Source organism: Ursus americanus, chromosome 22 (assembly GCF_024610735.1).
Source record: "Ursus americanus isolate L20-20 chromosome 22, mUrsAme1.1.p, whole genome shotgun sequence".
Lineage (NCBI taxonomy): Eukaryota > Metazoa > Chordata > Mammalia > Carnivora > Ursidae > Ursus > Ursus americanus.
This window is the reverse complement of record NC_142148.1, coordinates 30,704,293-30,722,154: the sequence shown is the minus strand read 5'-3', so window position 1 is coordinate 30,722,154 and position 17,862 is coordinate 30,704,293. Positions and strand designations below refer to the sequence as shown.

Sequence of the window (17,862 nt, the reverse complement as noted above, 5' to 3'; positions counted from 1 at the left end):
AGAGACCTATCCTGTAAACCCAAGGACAAGACAGAGGAGAACCCAGAAAGGCACAGCAAGCTTTCTGGATGAGGTCATCGCCACGCAAGGGGCAGGCCAGACCATGGCGGGTGGACCGCGTAGCACCAGTAGGACCAGCTTGGGCAACTACCAGCATGGGGCGTCGGGAGTTTAAAGTGAGAGTCGAAGAAGAGTCACGCATGGGTAAGTGGGGAGGGACCAGCCCTGTGGTTTCAGCGGGATGACCGTGGGGCTCTGTCCTGTTCCCAAGCCAGCTATGGAAGGACAGCAAGGCCCAGCCACTGTCAGCAACATGGAAACACAAACTCTCCAGCTGAGCTCTACAGACCACACAGGCGGCTTATTGGCTTCATCATTTGGACATTCCTCGTTAAAAATTAGGTGATCCTGGGGCGCCTGGGTAGCGCAGTCATTAAGCATCTGCCTTCGGCTCAGGGCGTGATCCCGGCGTTATGGCATCGAGTCCCACATCGGGCTCCTCCGCTGGGAGCCTGCTTCTTCCTCTCCCACTCCCCTGCTGTGTTCCCTCTCTCGCTGGCTATCTCTCTGTCAAATAAATAAATAAAATCTTAAAAAAATAAATAAATAGGGGCGCCTGGGTGGCACAGCAGTTAAGCGTCTGCCTTCGGCTCAGGGCGTGATCCCGGCGTTCTGGGATCGAGCCCCACATCAGGCTCTTCCGCTATGAGCCTGCTTCTTCCTCTCCCACTCCCGCTGCTTGTGTTCCCTCTCTCGCTGGCTGTCTCTATCTCTGTCAAATAAATAAATAAAATCTTTTAAAAAAATAAAAAAATAAATAAATAATAAAAAATTAAAAAAATTTGGTGATCCTAAAAAAATAAAATAAGGGCACCTGGGTGGCTCAGTCAGCGAAGCATCTGCCTTTAGCTCAGGTCATGATCCCAAGGTCCTGGGATTGAGTCCTGCGTTGGGCTCTCCCTCTGGCCCTCCCCTGACGCTCGTGCCAGCGTGCTCTTGCTCTCTCTCGCAAATATAAATAAAATCTCTAAAAAAAAAAAAAAAAACTTAAAAAATGAAATAAAATAAGGTGTCCTCCCTCTGCAACTCTCTGCCTCATAAATTTCATAAATCGTCGTCATCAGTAAATCATATGATAGCCACCACCATGCATCGTGACTGCCACGGGCTGCCAAGAGCCATGCAGAAGAGCTACACGGTCAGACCTGCAGACCGGGCAGCGGGATGGGAGATGCATCTGCAGGGCTTCAGCCCAGCGGCAGGCAATCTCAGAAGCAATAGGGATTCCTTCACCTGCCCTGGTCCTGGTGAGAGAGGAGGAGCGTGTGACCAAGGGCAGGGCAATCAAGAGCAGGGGAGAGATTAAGTAACATATTTAGGAACTAAAATGAGAGTAGAACTTAATAACTGAATGGATAACGAGGTTAAAGAGAAACTGAGAGTCAACAAGGAGCAGCGGCTTCTATGACGGGATGGTTTTATGGACTGAGTTAGAGAAGATTAGAGGAGGAACAGTTTCAGGAGGAGGCAGTATTCCAAATTATGGAATACGGTGCCGCTGTTAAAATGACAGTTGGAACTTGAAAGATCTCAAAGACATATGCTTGAATGAAACAAGCAATTTCAGAATAAGTTTATAGTAAGAGCAGATCGCATTTATCCAGTGTGTGTTGGACGCCAAGCCTTGTGCTAAGAGCTGTATCTACAACAGCCCTATGAAGCAGGTAATCCTGCTACTACCGTCGTTTACAGTCAGAGAGTCAGACACAGAGAGAAGCAGAGCAACTTGCCCAAAAAAACTCATCTAGAAAGTACCACGCTAGGATGCACCCAGCTCCAAGACCTCCCAGCCTCCTGCGTCTGCACAGCCCAAAGAACCACCTGATCAGACAAAGATAGGGGTGTATAAAAACAAATCAACAGAGAGAGGCCTGGCAGGATTCTTCTTGTTTGAGGACACCCGGTCACATGCTGTTGTGGACATTCGCTCAGGCAGAAAGCGAGCCAAGATAGCAGCTGATTGCTTCTGAAAGAAGCAGAGGGATCAAGGTTCTGAAAGAAGCAAGAACATCCTGTCTTTTCACATGTTATATTAGCCAACCAAGCCAGAAGTTTCAGCAAACACCTCTACCACAGGCATCTGTGTCTCCTCCTTCTCCCCTCATGTTACCCAACACTGCTCCAGAAGCTCCTGGAAGGGAAAAAAACAGGTCAGTGAAGGACAGGGGTCGATCCTGCCTGCCTGAAAAGGAGCCTTGAAATCACCCAACAAGCAAGAGTGTCATCAGTGGTACAAATGAAAGGAATCCTTCTTGAAAACAAACAGCACGTTGATGTGACATCTATCTTTTCTTTTAGAATCGCTCGTATTAAATGTCAAATGCATTACCAAAAAAAGAAAGAAAAAAGAAGCCCACTGAAAGACAGAATCCTGTTTCTTACAAAGTCAGAACCTGTGACTACAAAACATCTGGAGCTCTGAGTGCACAGGAGGAAGCAAGTACGAGGACAGCTGAGACCCTTTCTACCGTCTGCAACCACAGTAGAATGCAGTGATTATCTTTTTTTTTAAGATTTTATTTATTTATTTGAGAGAGAGAGAGAGCACACACACCAGCAGGGGGAGCAGCAGAGGGAGAGGGAGAAGCAGACTCCCTGCTGAGCAAGGAGCCTGATGTGGGGCTCGATCCCATGACCCGGAGATCATCACCTGAGCTGAAGGCAGACGCTTAACCGACTGAGCCACTCAGGCACTTCGCAATGATTATCTTTGCCCTAAAACTTTTAATAGGTGGTTCCACTTCCTTCTCCAGAAGAGCTTATTCTCCTCTCTTAAAAGTACTTTAGTTACACAATTTGAGCATTCTTTCCCAATACTGGAGTCTCTCCATACATTAAAACCTGCTTGCTGAGCAAAGACAGCCATCTTCCATGACTACGGATTCTTAACAGACCTATGAATCCAAGTCAGCCAGGGTCCCCGTACAAAAAGCTGTTTAACGTCATTTCTTTTTTCAGTCAAGGCTTTTCCCTCCCAACATTTTACATGAAAATTTTTCAAACGTGAAGAAAAGTGGAAAGAATTATCCAATGACTATCTCTATAGCTACCGTCTAGAGTTCACAATCAACATTTTTCTGTGATTTTCCTTATCACAAAACTGTCCATCTATCCAACTCTCCATGCATCTGTCAGTTCATCTTTGTATTACATTATTTCCATTTAAATGTAACAAGAGCTTCTGAGTTAGGGTATGATCTGATCAATTTGCATTTCCACACGCTCACGCTGTTAGCAAAGTGAAGCATGAGTCCGAGGAGGGTAAGAGGGAAGCAGGGAACACAGCTGGGAAGCTTTGAAGAAAGGTCCAGAGATGCACAGGGTCTCTGGAGTGAGAGATTTGGGTTTGAACCCCTGCTGTCACTTTTTAGCTGTGTCACCGTGGGCAGGTCATCTGTTTCCTCATCTGTAACAATGGCCTGGGGCGCCTGGGTGGCTCAGTCGGTTAAATGTCTGACTCCTGATTTCAGCTCAGATCATGATCTCAGGGTCATGAGATCCAGCCTTGTGTTGGGCTCTGTGCCGGGTGCGGAGCCTGCTTAAGATTCTCTCTCTTGCTCTCCTCTGCCCCCACCGACTCACACACACCCATGTGCTCTCTCTCTCCAAAGAAAGAAATGAAAGAAAGAAAGAAAGAAAGAAAGAAAGAAAGCCATTTTTAGAAAATGGCTTGATGACCATGCTTACCTCACAGGGCTGTCATAGGAATTATATGAAATGAATGCACGTAAAATACTCAGTATAGAATGCATGCTCAATAACATCTAGCTCCAATAAGTGAAATAGTAATAATCAAAAAACAATTTACAGGCTCTTACCTTCCCAGCCTATCTCTCATCCATTTATCCTTCTACTTCCCATTCAGTAGCCATTTTACTTCTTTCATCCTTTTCCAGTGTATTCTATGGTCCATTATCTTCCCTTCCCTAACCATTCTGTCCTTTTATCACACTCCTTTGGCAAAACTCCAGCCTAGATGAACTCAACTTATCTATCCACTCTCCAGTGCTAGACGTGAGTCACCGAATAGGACAAGCTGGCTCACGCTAAATGAATGAGCAGCAGCCTGAAATGGGCTGTCTGGCCATATGAATCTTGAGATGTTTATCTCATAACTCCCTCTTCCCCTCTCCTTGACTCTCGTGTTTTCTCCAATCTTCTTCAACTCAGCCCTTCCCATCTCTCACACACCTCCCTGCTCTTTTCAGTAGATCTGCTCACTCCCTAATTGACAAAGGAAACAGAATCCAGCAGAGAGGACCTTCCTCCACTCCCCTATTCAACAGAACAAAGATTCCCACATCTGCCCACTACTTCACCTCTCTTCACAACAGAGAGCCATCCCTCCGGTGGCGAAGTCCAAACCCTCCACCTGCGCCTTAAATCCCACTCTCCGGACCCTTCAACCAGCCTTCAGTGACGATAATCCCTTCTCTCACTTCCGTTCCACTGGACCTTCACTTGGACAGTTCAACATGCCCAAATTGTTCCCATTTTCAACAAAACCTAATATGTAAGAGAATGTCCTTGTTCTTTGGAAATGCCACTCAAACACTCATTGGTAGGGGACATACTGTGTGCAGCATACTCTCAAATAGTTCTAAGTGTGTGTGTGTGTGTGTGTGTGTGAGAGACAGAGAGAGAGACAGAGACAGAGAATGATAAAGTAAATGGATGGGGCAAGTGTGGACAACTGGCAAATCTAGAAAATGTTGTTTGGGAGTTCTTTGTACTAGTCTTGCAATTTTTTGAAGGCATAAAATCATATCAACATTATGATGGGAATGCAAGCTGGTACAGCCACTCTGGAAAACAGTATGGGGGTTCCTCAAAAAGTTAAAAATAGAGCTACCCTATGACCCAGCAATTATACACACCTTCCTGCCTTAGGGATTTACCCCAAAGATACAAATGTAGTGATCCAAAGGGGCAGCTGCACCCCTATGTTCATAGGAGCAATGTCTACAATAGCCAAAGTATGGAAAGAGCCCAGATGTCCATCGACAGATAAATGGATAAAGAAGATGTGAGATACACACACACACACACACACACACAATGGAATACTACTCAGCCATCAAGGGAATGAAATCTTACCATTTGCAACGACATGGATGGAACTAGAGGGTAGGATGCTAATTGAAATAAGTCAATCAGAGAGAGACGATTATCATATGATCTCATTCATATGTGGAATTTAAGAAACAAAACAGGATCACAGGGGAAGGGAGGGAAAAATAAAACAAGAAATCAGAGAGGGAGACAAACCATAAGAGACTCTTAATCATAGGAAACAAACTGAGGGTTGCTGGGGGGGGGGGGTAACTGGGTGATGGACACTGGGGAGGGCAAGTGATTAATGAGCACTGGGTGTTGTATAAGACTGATGCATCACTGAACTCTACCTCTGAAACAATAATACACTGTATGTTAATTAACAGAATTTAAATAAAAAATAAATATACACATTATTTTTAAAAAATCATATCAACATTAAAAGTTGTCAAGAAAGAGAGAAAAGTGAAAAGGAAACCTTTGACACCTGCTCTCCCCACAGCCAGTCTCCTCTCCTTTCCACAAACTTCTCAAGAGTCTGAACTGGCTCATTTCCACATCTCCACCAACTCAATCACTCCAGCATATAACTTCTAGAAACTCTGCCATCCTTTGTTTGCTTTTCAGGGAGCCACTCTCCTGACTGTCCTCCCATCTCTTTGCCTTTGTTCCTTCCTGCCTGCTCTGTGGCTCATCTTCCATCCCCAACTGGACTTCCTCCATGTTTAGCCCAAGGCTCTCTCTACTTTCCTCCTCTGAGACATTAATCACCACCTAGAAATTTCTCTTTAGCCCAGATCCTCCAACCTCCACTGCTTTCCAGACTTCAAGCATAATGACTTTCCTTCAGGTTCTCCAATAAGCCGAACTTCCTCCTACTGCACTTGTCCTTCCCTCACCTAGATAACTCTTCTAAAAAATGGAAGAGGAGGGAACACGTCCAAATTTACTCTAAGTTCAGTATTAGCCTGACACCAAAACAAGACAATGATATCACAAAAAACTACAGACCGATATTATGAATAGACACACAAAAATCCTTGACAAAAAACAAGCAAACCAAACCCAGCAAAATATAAAAAGGATTATACTCCATGACAAGTGGAATTTATTCTAGGAATTCAAAGTTGTTTTAACATCTGAAAATCAATCAATCTAATATACTATAGTAGAACGAAGGACAAAAATCACAACACACACACGGAGCATTTGATAAAGTCAAACACTCTTTCATGATCGAAATACTCAACAAACTAGAAATAGAAAGGAACTTCCTCAATCTGATAAGTTTTTTTAAAAAAATGCATAACTAGCATCATACTTCGTAGTAAAGACTAAATGTTTTCCCCCAAAGATCAGGAAAAAGGTAATGATGTCTGCTTTGATCACTTTCATTCAACATTATATTGGGGGTTTTAGCTAGCACAATTAGGCAAGAAAATGAAATAAAAGTCTTCCATAAAGATTTTCACAAAAGAGAGACGTAAAACTACTTCTATTAGCAGAAGATGTGATCTTGCAGATAGAAAACCCCAAGGGATCCTCTTTAAAAACCAGTAGAACCATTAAGCAAGTTAAACAAGATTGCTGGATACGAGATCAATATAGTAAAAGTATATGCAAATGATTTTACACTAGCAATAAAAATATGCAAAAATATTTACATACATGAGCAATAAACAATCCTAAAATTAAGACCATAATTCCATTTACAATAGCATCAAAGAGAATAAAATACTTGGGAATATAATTAATATAAATGTGTAAGGCACGTACAATGAAAACTAAAAAAAAAAAAAAAATGTTGAAAGAGGGGTGGCTGGCTGATTCAGCCGGTAGAGCATATGACTCTCGATCTTGGGGTTATAAATTTGAGTCCCACGTTTGGTGTAGAGATTACTTAAAAATAAAATCTTTAAAAAAATGTTGAAAGAAATTAAAAATCTAAATGAATGAAAAGACATAACTATATTCACGGATTGGAAAACAATATTTTAAGATAGCAATATGGCTCAAATTGATCCACAGATCAGTGTAATTCTTAGCTGCATCTCAGTTGACTTTTTTTTTTTTCTTTTTGCAGACATTGACAAAAGTGTTTTAAAAATTCATACAGAAATGCAAGGGACCCAGAACAGCCAAAACAATCTTGAAAAAGAACAAAGTTGTAGGATTCATACTTTCTTATATCAAAACTTACTAAAAAGCCACAATAATCAAGACTGTGTAGTACTGGCATAAGAATGGACACATACATCAATGGACTAGAACTGAGAGTCCAGAAGTAAAATCTTACAGTTATGGAGAATTGATTTTCCATGGGGTGCCAAAACAATTTCATGGGAAAAGGACAGTCTTTTCAACACTGAGACAACTGGACATCCACATACAAAGTCACTGGCACTTTGGAAAACAGTTTGGCAGTGCTTCGAAAGGTTAAACGGGGTTACATTTTAACCTGGCAATTCCGCTCCTAGGCATAGGCTCAAGAGAAATAAAAACACATGTCCACACAAACTTTACACAAATGTTCACAGCAGCTTTATCCATGATAAACAGTAAGTGGATACAATCTAAATGTCCACCAACTGATGAATGGCTGAATAAAATGTGGTCTATCCACACACGGAATATTTTTCAGGTTAATAAAAAAATTAAGTTCTAATAAATGCCACAAGGACAAACTTTGAAAATATTACACTTAGTAATAAGAAGCTAGTGTTAAAAAACAAGACAACAGATCCAAAATGGTGTCACTTGTGCTGAACTCCACAACCAGTCAGGAATCGCCTGATCAGCACTAGTTGAGTAATCTGCCAGACAGATCCTTGCCATCCCCTAAAGAGATGTAACCTTGCAATAACCAACCCGCTTTTTTGGCCTAGTATTACTTCTTGTTCCTGCTCCCTTCTGCCTATAAGTCTTCCATTTTGTTCAGCTCCTCAGAGCTCCTTCCTACCTGCTAGATTGGATACTGCCCAATTCAAATTGGGCATCGAATTCTTAAATTTTATTTTATTTTATTTTTTTAAAGATTTTATTTATTTATTCGACAGAGATAGAGACAGCCAGCGAGAGAGGGAACACAAGCAGGAGGAGTGGGAGAGGAAGAAGCAGGCTCACAGCAGAGGAGCCTGATGTGGGGCTCGATCCCATAACGCCGGGATCACGCCCTGAGCCAAAGGCTGACGCTTAACCACTGTGCCACCCAGGCGCCCCGAATTCTTAAATTTTAAATATGCCTCTGGACACTGCCCAATTCGAATCGCTTCTTGCTCGAATTAACTTAGAATTTTAAATATGCCTCAGTTTATCTTTTAGCCACAGGTTGTATGATTCTATTTGTATCAAATTCCAAACTAACAAATCTATAGAAAGTAGACTAGTATTGTCTAAGACTGAAAGTCAGGGTGAGTAGAGACCGCTAATGGGTACAGGGTATTTCTTTAGGGTGATGAAAATGTTCTAAAATTAAATTGTGGCTGCACAATTCTGGGAATATATGAAAAGCCACTGAGTTTTACATTTTAAACACATGAATTTTATGGAATGTGAATTATATCTTTAAAAAGCTGGGTTTTTAAATAAATAAATAAATAAATAAATACACACACACATATATATAAAAGCTGGTTTTTTAAAAAGGAGCAGAGGAACGGAAGGACATCCGGTCACACTGCCTGCAAATTTAGGGGATTTCCCCGAAGAGGTGGCTGCAAAGGCCTTGTGTTGTTGGGGAGAAGGAGGGGGTGGGACGGGGGAGATTGGAAGTGTGCCAGGAGAAGCCGCCATAACTTCCCAATTATGAGAGAACGATCTGATGCGTTGTGCAGACCCCCTGTCTACTCCCAATTCCAGGTCACTCCTCAGTCCGCGGCGACAACTGATTGAGAAAAATTGCAAAGTCCCCATTATACTCACCGACCCGCAAGAGCAGCACACCGAAATCCGGAAGCGGAGGCGCCATATTTGTTATGGGAAAAGCCAGTTTGAAAGGAAGTCACTGGAGCCACCTTTGCTGAGGGCAAGCAAGGGCAAGGGAAGGTAGCCGCAGCCATCTTGACTGAGGGCATTCTTCTAGCCAATGAAGTTTTGCCCCCTTGACAGTTTGGGCAATTTCTAAAGGCTTACTGATAAATGCTCCTGGTGGACACGAAAGGAAACAGAAAAAAACTTAAATTTAAATTTAAAAAATTTAAATGTCCACATTTTAAAAAACATAAAGAGTAGAGAGAAATTAACAGAGACAATGAAAATATTTTAGTATGTTGCAGGCAATTTAGCCATAACTGTAGAAAGGAGACTGAAGGTTATTGTCCCATTTCGCCATCTTCTTGGAAGAGTCCTTTACATTCACATCCTCCTACAGATGCCTATCTTAGGATAGAACCCCATAAATTAGGGAGTCCTTTGATGAGGTTGTAGAATATAGGTGAGGTTCGGTAGGGTAGAGTCTGGAGCCGAGGACCAAAAAAGAATTCATGAGACCTCTTTGGTGCAAAAATGGTGGTTTATTAAAGCACAGGGACAGGACCCGTGGGCAGAAAGAGCTGCTGCCTGAGGTTGTGAGGAGTGGCTGAATATATACTATGGGGTAGGGGGAGGTAAGGAAAAAGGGAGGTTGAGAAAATACTTTCATATGTTAAAGAAGATTCACAGGATGCTGGAGGCCTTGTCATTGTCAAGTTAAGGTTTTTTTTCTCTCTAGTAAGGCATTAACAGGAAGATAGTTGGGAACTCCCTCGAGGAACATCACAAATCCCACCCAGTAGTGGGGGTGGGGAGAGGTTGCAGGGTGTCCGCTTGTGTTTTGTCCTCAGCTTGCCTTCTGTTCCCTCATCACTTCACTTGAGATGAATATTTTAAATAATGCTAGCTGAGGTTTTGTCAACCATATGCCAAATTTGAAGGCAAATTTAAAGACAAAAACAGAAGTGAAAACATATTCAGACAAACCTAACACAGCAACTGTAAATTTCATTTTCTCTTCCAGCAATGGTAATCAAAGTGTATAGATTCACTTTTCACCTTTTTTGGTGTAATGTATCTCACGAAAACACTCTTCTAAAGTAACATAGATTGTGAGCAGAGAAAGCCTGGAATAATACTAAATTACTTTCCTGTTTGTTTCATAAAATGACTAACTCAAATATAATTGAATGAACTTAATTATCTGGATTATTATATAACCATTAAAAATGATAGAAGATACAGCAAAAGAAAATCCCAGATCATGCATTGCATTCTCAGTTTTCATGTTTTTTTGGTCTCTTTTAATCTCCATTTCGCAATCTTTCTTTGTATTTCTTGGTGTTACATTTTTAAACGTCAGTTATTTTGTAGAATGTCCCTCAATTGGAGTTTGTCTGATGCTTCTACCTGGTGTTCGATAGCATTGAACACTGTTGATCACTCCTTCCCCCTGGAAAACTCTTGTCCCTGCGTTTCCTTGATACTACCTTCTTCTAATTTTTTTCTTTCCTCTCTCAAAAAATCCATCAAAATCTCCTTAACAAACTTTTTTTTTTTCTTCACTGTGGGCCTTTCTCAGGATTCTGTCTTGAATCTTCTCTTTTCCCATCTATGCAGATGATTCCTAAACCGCTAAGCCTCATCTGCTGAGAGTCAAATCAACATATCCTCTGGCCACCTTTAATTCAACTTTCCCCCACCTCTCAACCACCTCTCAATCAACCTACTCCTACCCCAGTGTCTCCTGTCTCAGTTGAGCTGGACTATTTAGTTGCCCAAGTCAGAAACTTTTTCTCCTCCTTTGTCAGCTTGTCCTGTATCCATCCATAATCAAGTCCTCCCCCGCTGATTCTTTCTCTTAAAGACTTATTGACTATCTCTTCCTTCTCTCCATCCTCACAGCAACTTTCCGAGTACAGCTCACCATTATCTGTCACCTGGATGTCAACAGCTTTCCAACTCTGGCAGCCAGTTGTTGTTATTTTGTTTTGTTTTGTTTTTAAATGAAGATTGAGTACACCCCTCCCTGACCCTCAGGCTAAATCTCAAACTTCTTACGTAGACTTAGAGGACCTGTAGACTTAGAGGACCCATAGACCTTATCTCTCATCACTGTCCCCAACCTTCCACCTCTGCATTATTTTCTTTTCCTTAAATACTCCGTGCTTGCTCTCTTTCACCTCTGAGCTTTTTACCTATACAATTTCTTTCCTTAGGGACATTCTTCTTTGGTCTTTCTCATCGTTCAGATCTCAGGTTTAAGGTATTCTTCCAGGAAACCTCTGACTTTTCAAATGAGTGTTAGTTGTCCCTTCCAGGAATCCCCGAGTTACTCCATTTACCCTGATTAAATTCCTTTGCCCTTTCTGTTTCTCCCACTAACTGTAACTGCTTTGAGGACAAGGACCATGTCTATCTCATACTTACTTGTAGTCCAGATCCCAGCCCAGTGACTCACACAAAAGTAAGTGTTCAGAAAGCATAAAAAAAAATGTTTTTTTAGTTTTGTTTTTTTTTAAGATTTTATTTCTTTATTGGACAGAGAGAGACACAGTGAGGGAGGGAACACCAGCAGGGAGAGTGGGAGAGGGAGAAGCAGGCTTCCCGCTGAGCAGGGAGCCTGATGCGTGGCTCGATCCCAGGACCCTGACCTGAGCCGAAGGCAGATGCTTAACGACTAAGCCACCCAGGTGCCCCTTTTTTAGTTTTTAAAAAGTTTTATTTAATGAGGCAATCTCTACCCCCAATGTGGGGCTTGTATTCACAACCCCGAGATCAGGAGTTGCATGCTCTTCCCAATGAGCCAGCCCGGTACCCCACAAAGCAGTTTTATATGCATGAATGGATAAGTCTCTTCCCAGGTGTCCTCCATTCCCCGCTGCCATCCAACTCAAGCCATCCAAGAAGTCTCAACAACATAACTTCTTGGGGCCCTTGTGTGGCTCTGTTGATAAAGGGGCTGGCTCTTGATTATGGCACAGGTCATGATCTTGGGGTCATGGGATCGAGCCAGGTATAGGGCTCTGTGCTCAGGGGAGAGTCTGCTTGAGATTCTCTCTCTCTCTCTCTCCCTCTGCCCCTCTTCCTGCTTGTGCTCACACGTGTTCTGTCTCTCAAAGAAATTTTAAAAATCTTTTTTTAAAAAACAAACATAACTTCTTCCTGACCTGTGTATCAGTGAAACAAACCTTGAAACATTTTGCCATTGTCACTCTTTCCTTGAAAAACAAGTTTGTTTGCTTATCAACTAATTTTTCTGTACTCTCCTGTGGGAGAGGTTTTATCTTTCTGATGGACTTCTTGGAGCAAATTTCTGAAGTGTCTAGTGACTTATCTTTGCCACGTAGCATGCCTCTGACCATCCTTTCTTACCACTTTCGACTGGTTAGTGCGTAAGAAAGGAAAACTAATTGAAGTCATCATCAAAACAAAATAAGGACTTTAAATCTAGAGACAGCAAAATAGAGATTTTATTGCATTCCAAAAGTAAAGTATAAATTACTTCTGTTCCCCTGCTGTTTTGCCATTGATTATATAATGGCTATAAAATGGGGTCATGTCACAATCCTATGAAACCTTTATATTTCATGGTTGAATTTTCTGCCATCAGCTAAGCTAGCGGCTGCCAAATCTCTTTCAGCAGAAAGAAGTCACTTTAGGTGAAAGACCAAAATAGCTCTTTCAAAGTGGGATGATGTTGCTTGCAGTTACTTTATCTGTCTTTGTCATTCTGAACCTTGATCTAATTGCTCACCCATCTGGGGATTTAGCTTTAAGAAAAAAGAAAGAAAACCATACAAAAGTTCAAGGGTTAAGTAACTGGTGAGTCTAAAAGCATCTTACTGCTTTTCATTCCTACAATATTATAAAACCATAATTAAGCAATAAGTGGATAACCAAGAAAAAAATATCAGACTGTAAGCTCCCAGACTAGACTGGAAGATCCATGAAAGTGAAGGTGTGGGTTTTACTTGCCAATGGATACCCCGCACTTGGAGAATGTATATTTATAATGAACATAAGCTTGGACCTTAATTTTAAGGTCAGTACTAGCACAATGGTAAAGACTAAAAATATTGCTTGAAGGACAGTCCATGACACTATGGCAAAGCATCCATTTCCTGGCACCCCACACCAGTGAGGGCTTAACGTGCCATTTCATGATAGGGACAGACACAGCTGATCTACAATCCAGAGCCACTCCGGACTACCTACGTTCAAAGGTGAAGAAACAAGTGCCCTTAGCTTAGAGTCAGGAAGTTGGGCTTCAGTCTTAGCTCTCTCGTTAACCAATAATGAGGCTGTAGTCATTTACTCTCTGTGAGCCTTAATTTTCTTGTCTGTACAAAGTGCCTTCCAGGACTACTTTAAAAAAAACAAAACAAAACAAAACCCTGCTTGATGGAGTAATTGACAGACTGATGGCCAGCAATTCTAAATTCACTTTCCCCCCAAATTAATGATTTGAAGAATGCCAAGTATAATGAAAGTATTATGTCAGCAGAAAAGAAATGCAGCTTGTAGCGACTGTAGATTTACAAATTGGTGATGCTTATAAATACTAAAGAAATAATTTGATTCTTTTTTTTAAAGATTTTTTTATTTATTTGAGAGAGAGAGAGCACACTGGAGGAAGGGCAGAGGAACAGGGAGAAAGAATCCTCAAGCAGACTCCCTGCTGAGCGCAGAGCCTAATGTGGGGCTCGATCCCAAGACCCTGAGATCACAACCTGAGCTGAAATTGAGAGTCAGATGCTCAGCCAACTGAGCCGCCCAGGCGCCCTCAAATAATTTGATTCTTATACTTTTATTGGGGTGTGATGTCTGAGGTCTTAGTAGTTACTGCAAAGCTTAGAAATCATCAGATACAATATGGTGATGAAGAGTTTTATGTGTTTATGTTCTGCCCACCTCTAAGAATTATTAAAGGAAGTGAGTGAGCATTTTACTTGGGGACTTTAAACAATATATAATGTATTCCATTTATTTTTTATTTTTATTTTAAAGATTTTCTGTATTTGTGAGAGAGAGAGAGGAAGCTCAAGCACAGGGGGAGAAGCAGGCAGAGAAGAAGGAGTCTCCCCGCTGAGCAAAGAGCCCAAGGGGGGACTCTTTCCCAGGACCCCAGGATCATGACCTGAGCCGACGGCAGACCCTTAGCCGACTGAGCCACCCAGGCATCCCAATATATTCCATTTATGATGGCTGCATAATAAATTACCCCAAAACTTTGAGGCTTCAAAGAACAATTGTCATTTATTATCTCTTAAGGTTTCTGGGCTTCAGTTATTGCTTTGGCTGGATGGTTCTGGGTCAGCATCTCTCATGAGGATACAATTTGATGGCAGGTAAGGCTGCGATCTTCTGAAGGCTTAACTGGAGTTGAAGACTCTACTTTCCTGCCAGTTCCCTCATGACTAGCAAGCTTGTGTTGGCTCTGGATGGGAGGCCTCAGCTCCTTTCCATACTGGCCTTTCCATAAGGGCACCCGAGGCCCAGGACACTCCATATATGTGTCCTTACAGCAAGGTGCCTGCATTGCTCGGAGTAGGGGTAGCAAACTCTTTCTCTAAAGGACCAGATAGTACATATTTTAAGCCTTGTGGGCCACCTCTAGTCTGTCACATCGTCTTCTTCTTTAAAAAAAACAAGACAAAACCTATTTTAAAAAGAAGAAAACCAATCTTAGCTCACACACATACAAACAAGCTGCAGGCTGGGTTTTGACCATTAGCCCAAATTCCAGTCCTTCCGCTAGAGTAAGCAATCCATGAGACCTAGATGGGAGCTGCCATATCTTTAAAGACCTAGCCTGCCAAGTACCGCGCTATCTCCTCCATTGTATTCTTTTGGTCAGTTAGGCTTGATTCATTGCGGGAGAGGACCACACAAGGCTTTGAAAACTATGCCAAAGGCAAGGCTTATCGGAGGCCATCCTGGTGGCTGACTGCTACACGATGCCTTTAAAAATAATATGTCTGAGGAGCATAGCGAGTGATTAATGTGATAGACCACACAGAGAATTGTCCTTACCATAAACTATAAAATATTCTGCTCCTCATTGCTTGGTGTTCTTCTAATTATTCCCTGAAAGGTCTAGAAAATATTAAAGAATATAAATAACTAGATTGTGAGTAGAGATTATCTTTTTTATCTTCAAAAATATCACAACTCCTCACAAAATTATTTTGACATAGTGGACATTAAATAAATGTTTGCTGAATTACATATATATATTAGTATCTATAAGGCCTCAAAATAGGCCTTCTTTTTAAAATTGATCCAATTATTTGGCACTCTGTAAATCAAAGATAAAAGATTATTTAATTTCTATTTTTCAGCCAGTTGTGCTTTGTGTAGACACAGTATGCATTTACTGAGAAAAAGGAAGAGTAGGAGAAAGCATGAGTAGTAAGATGTTTATAGAAATACCTCACTGTCAAAGATATAGCAATCACTCAATTTTTTTTCTTTTTAAATATCCACTTGTCTTTTTGGCAAATGCCTTTGAGTGACGTTCTCAAAGATAGTGTCTCAATGCCCAGACGTGAGCAAGTATGCAGAGGACTTGATGGAATGTGCCAAGAGCTACTGGCTTCAGCTGGCTTCATTGGGAATTTTGAGTCTCCACATGATTTTGTTGTCATGATCTTTGACAATGACCTTCTGAAATGAGGCCATTGAAGGTAAAGCCACCTTCTTACACTCGGTGCTGGTTAAAGTGCAGTTTCAACTTCATCAAGCACCGAATTATTGCCTTGTACCCCCCATTCACTCCACACCATGACCAACAACAAGCCTGTGGGTGTCATGAAGAGGACTGTGCAGACTGTGGGGTGTCTTTGCTCCTGCATTTCTTGTCTTTAGCTGAAGTTAGCGTTCCCCTCGATACGTAAAAGCATTTCAGCCTTTGAACTTCTGCAGTAAAAAGTAAAATACACTCACACTAATGAATCACAAAGTTTAATGTATGTTCCAAAAGTTCTCTTGAATTGTGCAAGTCTTTGTTTTCCAGTCCTGGGAAGTGTATTTCCAAATGCTGGTCCCTGAGAAGGTCTTCCTACCCACTATACATACCCCAGGAGGTGTAAGGAAGAGCGAAGATCTGACCTCACAGAAGTGTGAAAAGCTGCCCGAAATACATACTGGACCCACAGACAAATCAGACTAGGAGCTAATGCCCATCTTGTGTAAAGGCGGGGCTGCGGGGGACCTGCTCAGGAAGGATGTCCGTGATCAGTGGTTAGATGGGGCATGCAAAGTTCTAAGGTCGTTGCATGAATGTGCGTAGAAAAATTGTGGTCAATATACAGTGGCTATCTCTAGAAAGTAGGACTGGATGGGGCTGGGTGAAGAGTGGACACTATCATTTTTTACTTTATAAACCTCTACATTGTTTGAATTTTTTTTGTAACAAGTACACATTCCTTTTGTAATTCTAAACAGTTATAATATGCTAACAATAGCTAAGTTTGATGGAGTGCTCTAGACTGCGCTGAGGGCATTAATGACACGGATGTCTTCATGTAATCTTCAGAACAAGATTGTGAGTAAGGTGCTCTTTTTATGTCTGTTTCATAGACGAGGAAACAGAGACACAGAGAATGCAGGTAACCTGTGACAGAGCTTGTAACTGGCTGGCTAGGATTAAATATTATTAAAATATATAAACTGCAAAGAATATGATTATCCTTAAAGAAATCAGTAGTACTATTCCTGGCTTCTGAAAATGATTTAAAAATAATTTATAATTTTGAAAATGATTTAAGTTTTAATTTTTAAAAATGAGCTGGAGCGCACTGAACTCATAAACTATTTTTTTAAAACATTATTAAAATAGAGCAGACACAGCCTTATGCTGGATTTCTGTGACCTAAATCCTTTGTGTGCTTTAGAAATATCCCTGGTGTGTGCTATAAAACCCCATGTCAGGGTGCCTTGTTGCTAAACTGGCTCGTTTAAAGGCCAAGAGGGGGAAAAAATCACGAGCAAACGAGCACAGACAAGGAGAAATGTGTAATTACAAAGCTCAGATGCTCCAAACCGATTGATGTAGAAAATAAAAATGTGAAGACACCCCCCTTCTTTGGGCTTATAATCTTAAATTGGCTACCTCCTTTGTTGTGGATAGCCAGCCAGACTTGTGAGAGAGGCAGAGCTCTCACTTCATGTCTGGGGACACTCCAAGAGTCAGCAGGTTGAGCTCCTGGGTTCCTCATGTTCCTGTTCTATAAAGAGGAGGTAATAAAATCCACCTCCCCTCAGTACTTGAAGGCAACGTGTGAAACATTCTCTCCCTTTGCTATCAAAGTGATGAGAAAAGCACTTACCTACTGGTTTTACTGATAATATCATGTTATAAATACCCATTATCAGTAAATCCTCGGAGTGCACTGAAATCCACTAACCTTCGAGAAAGATGACGAGTTGGATGTTTCCGAAGTTCCAAAGGGCAGAGCCAACCTCTCAAGAGGGCAAAGTAGGAGGCTACCTCCTCAATCATTTGAACAGCACAAGGTAGAACATCCTGTCCCAAAACAGCTTTGGTCATGCTAGGTACTTCGAGTTCCACCATTAGAAATTCATTCCTTTGAATTGTTAGCGTCCTCCTTCAGAATGAAAATATCTTCACATCAGCTTTCCACTCAGGCAGTTAATTCCAAGTTGGGTCACTGGAAGTAATGCCTAGAAAGTCCACCAGTTCTCAAGTCAGGAGGTGTGAGGGGCCTGCCCAGGGGAGAGACACAAAAAGATGTTAAACAGCAAAGAATATGA

The 17,862-nt window shown here is 41.6% G+C and overlaps 1 protein-coding gene across 2 annotated transcripts in view; it reads right to left on the bottom strand.

Annotated features, from left to right (window-relative positions):
• The window catches only part of SHLD1 (shieldin complex subunit 1), a 78,887-nt gene extending 69,743 nt beyond the window's left edge, over positions 1-9,144 (bottom strand). Inside the window, exon 1 of one of the 2 annotated variants that reach the window (XM_045808787.2) lies at positions 9,037-9,144. Coding sequence is in view for 1 of the 2 variants with exons in the window: in XM_087853745.1 (XP_087709871.1) it covers positions 1,922-1,984 (63 nt within the window). In the remaining variant the exon portion in view is untranslated. Of the gene's footprint in view, positions 1-1,921; positions 2,030-9,036 lie in introns of those variants that run through there. The other variant, XM_087853745.1, reaches the window with a different exon arrangement.
• Positions 9,145-17,862: the final 8,718 nt, after the last annotated feature.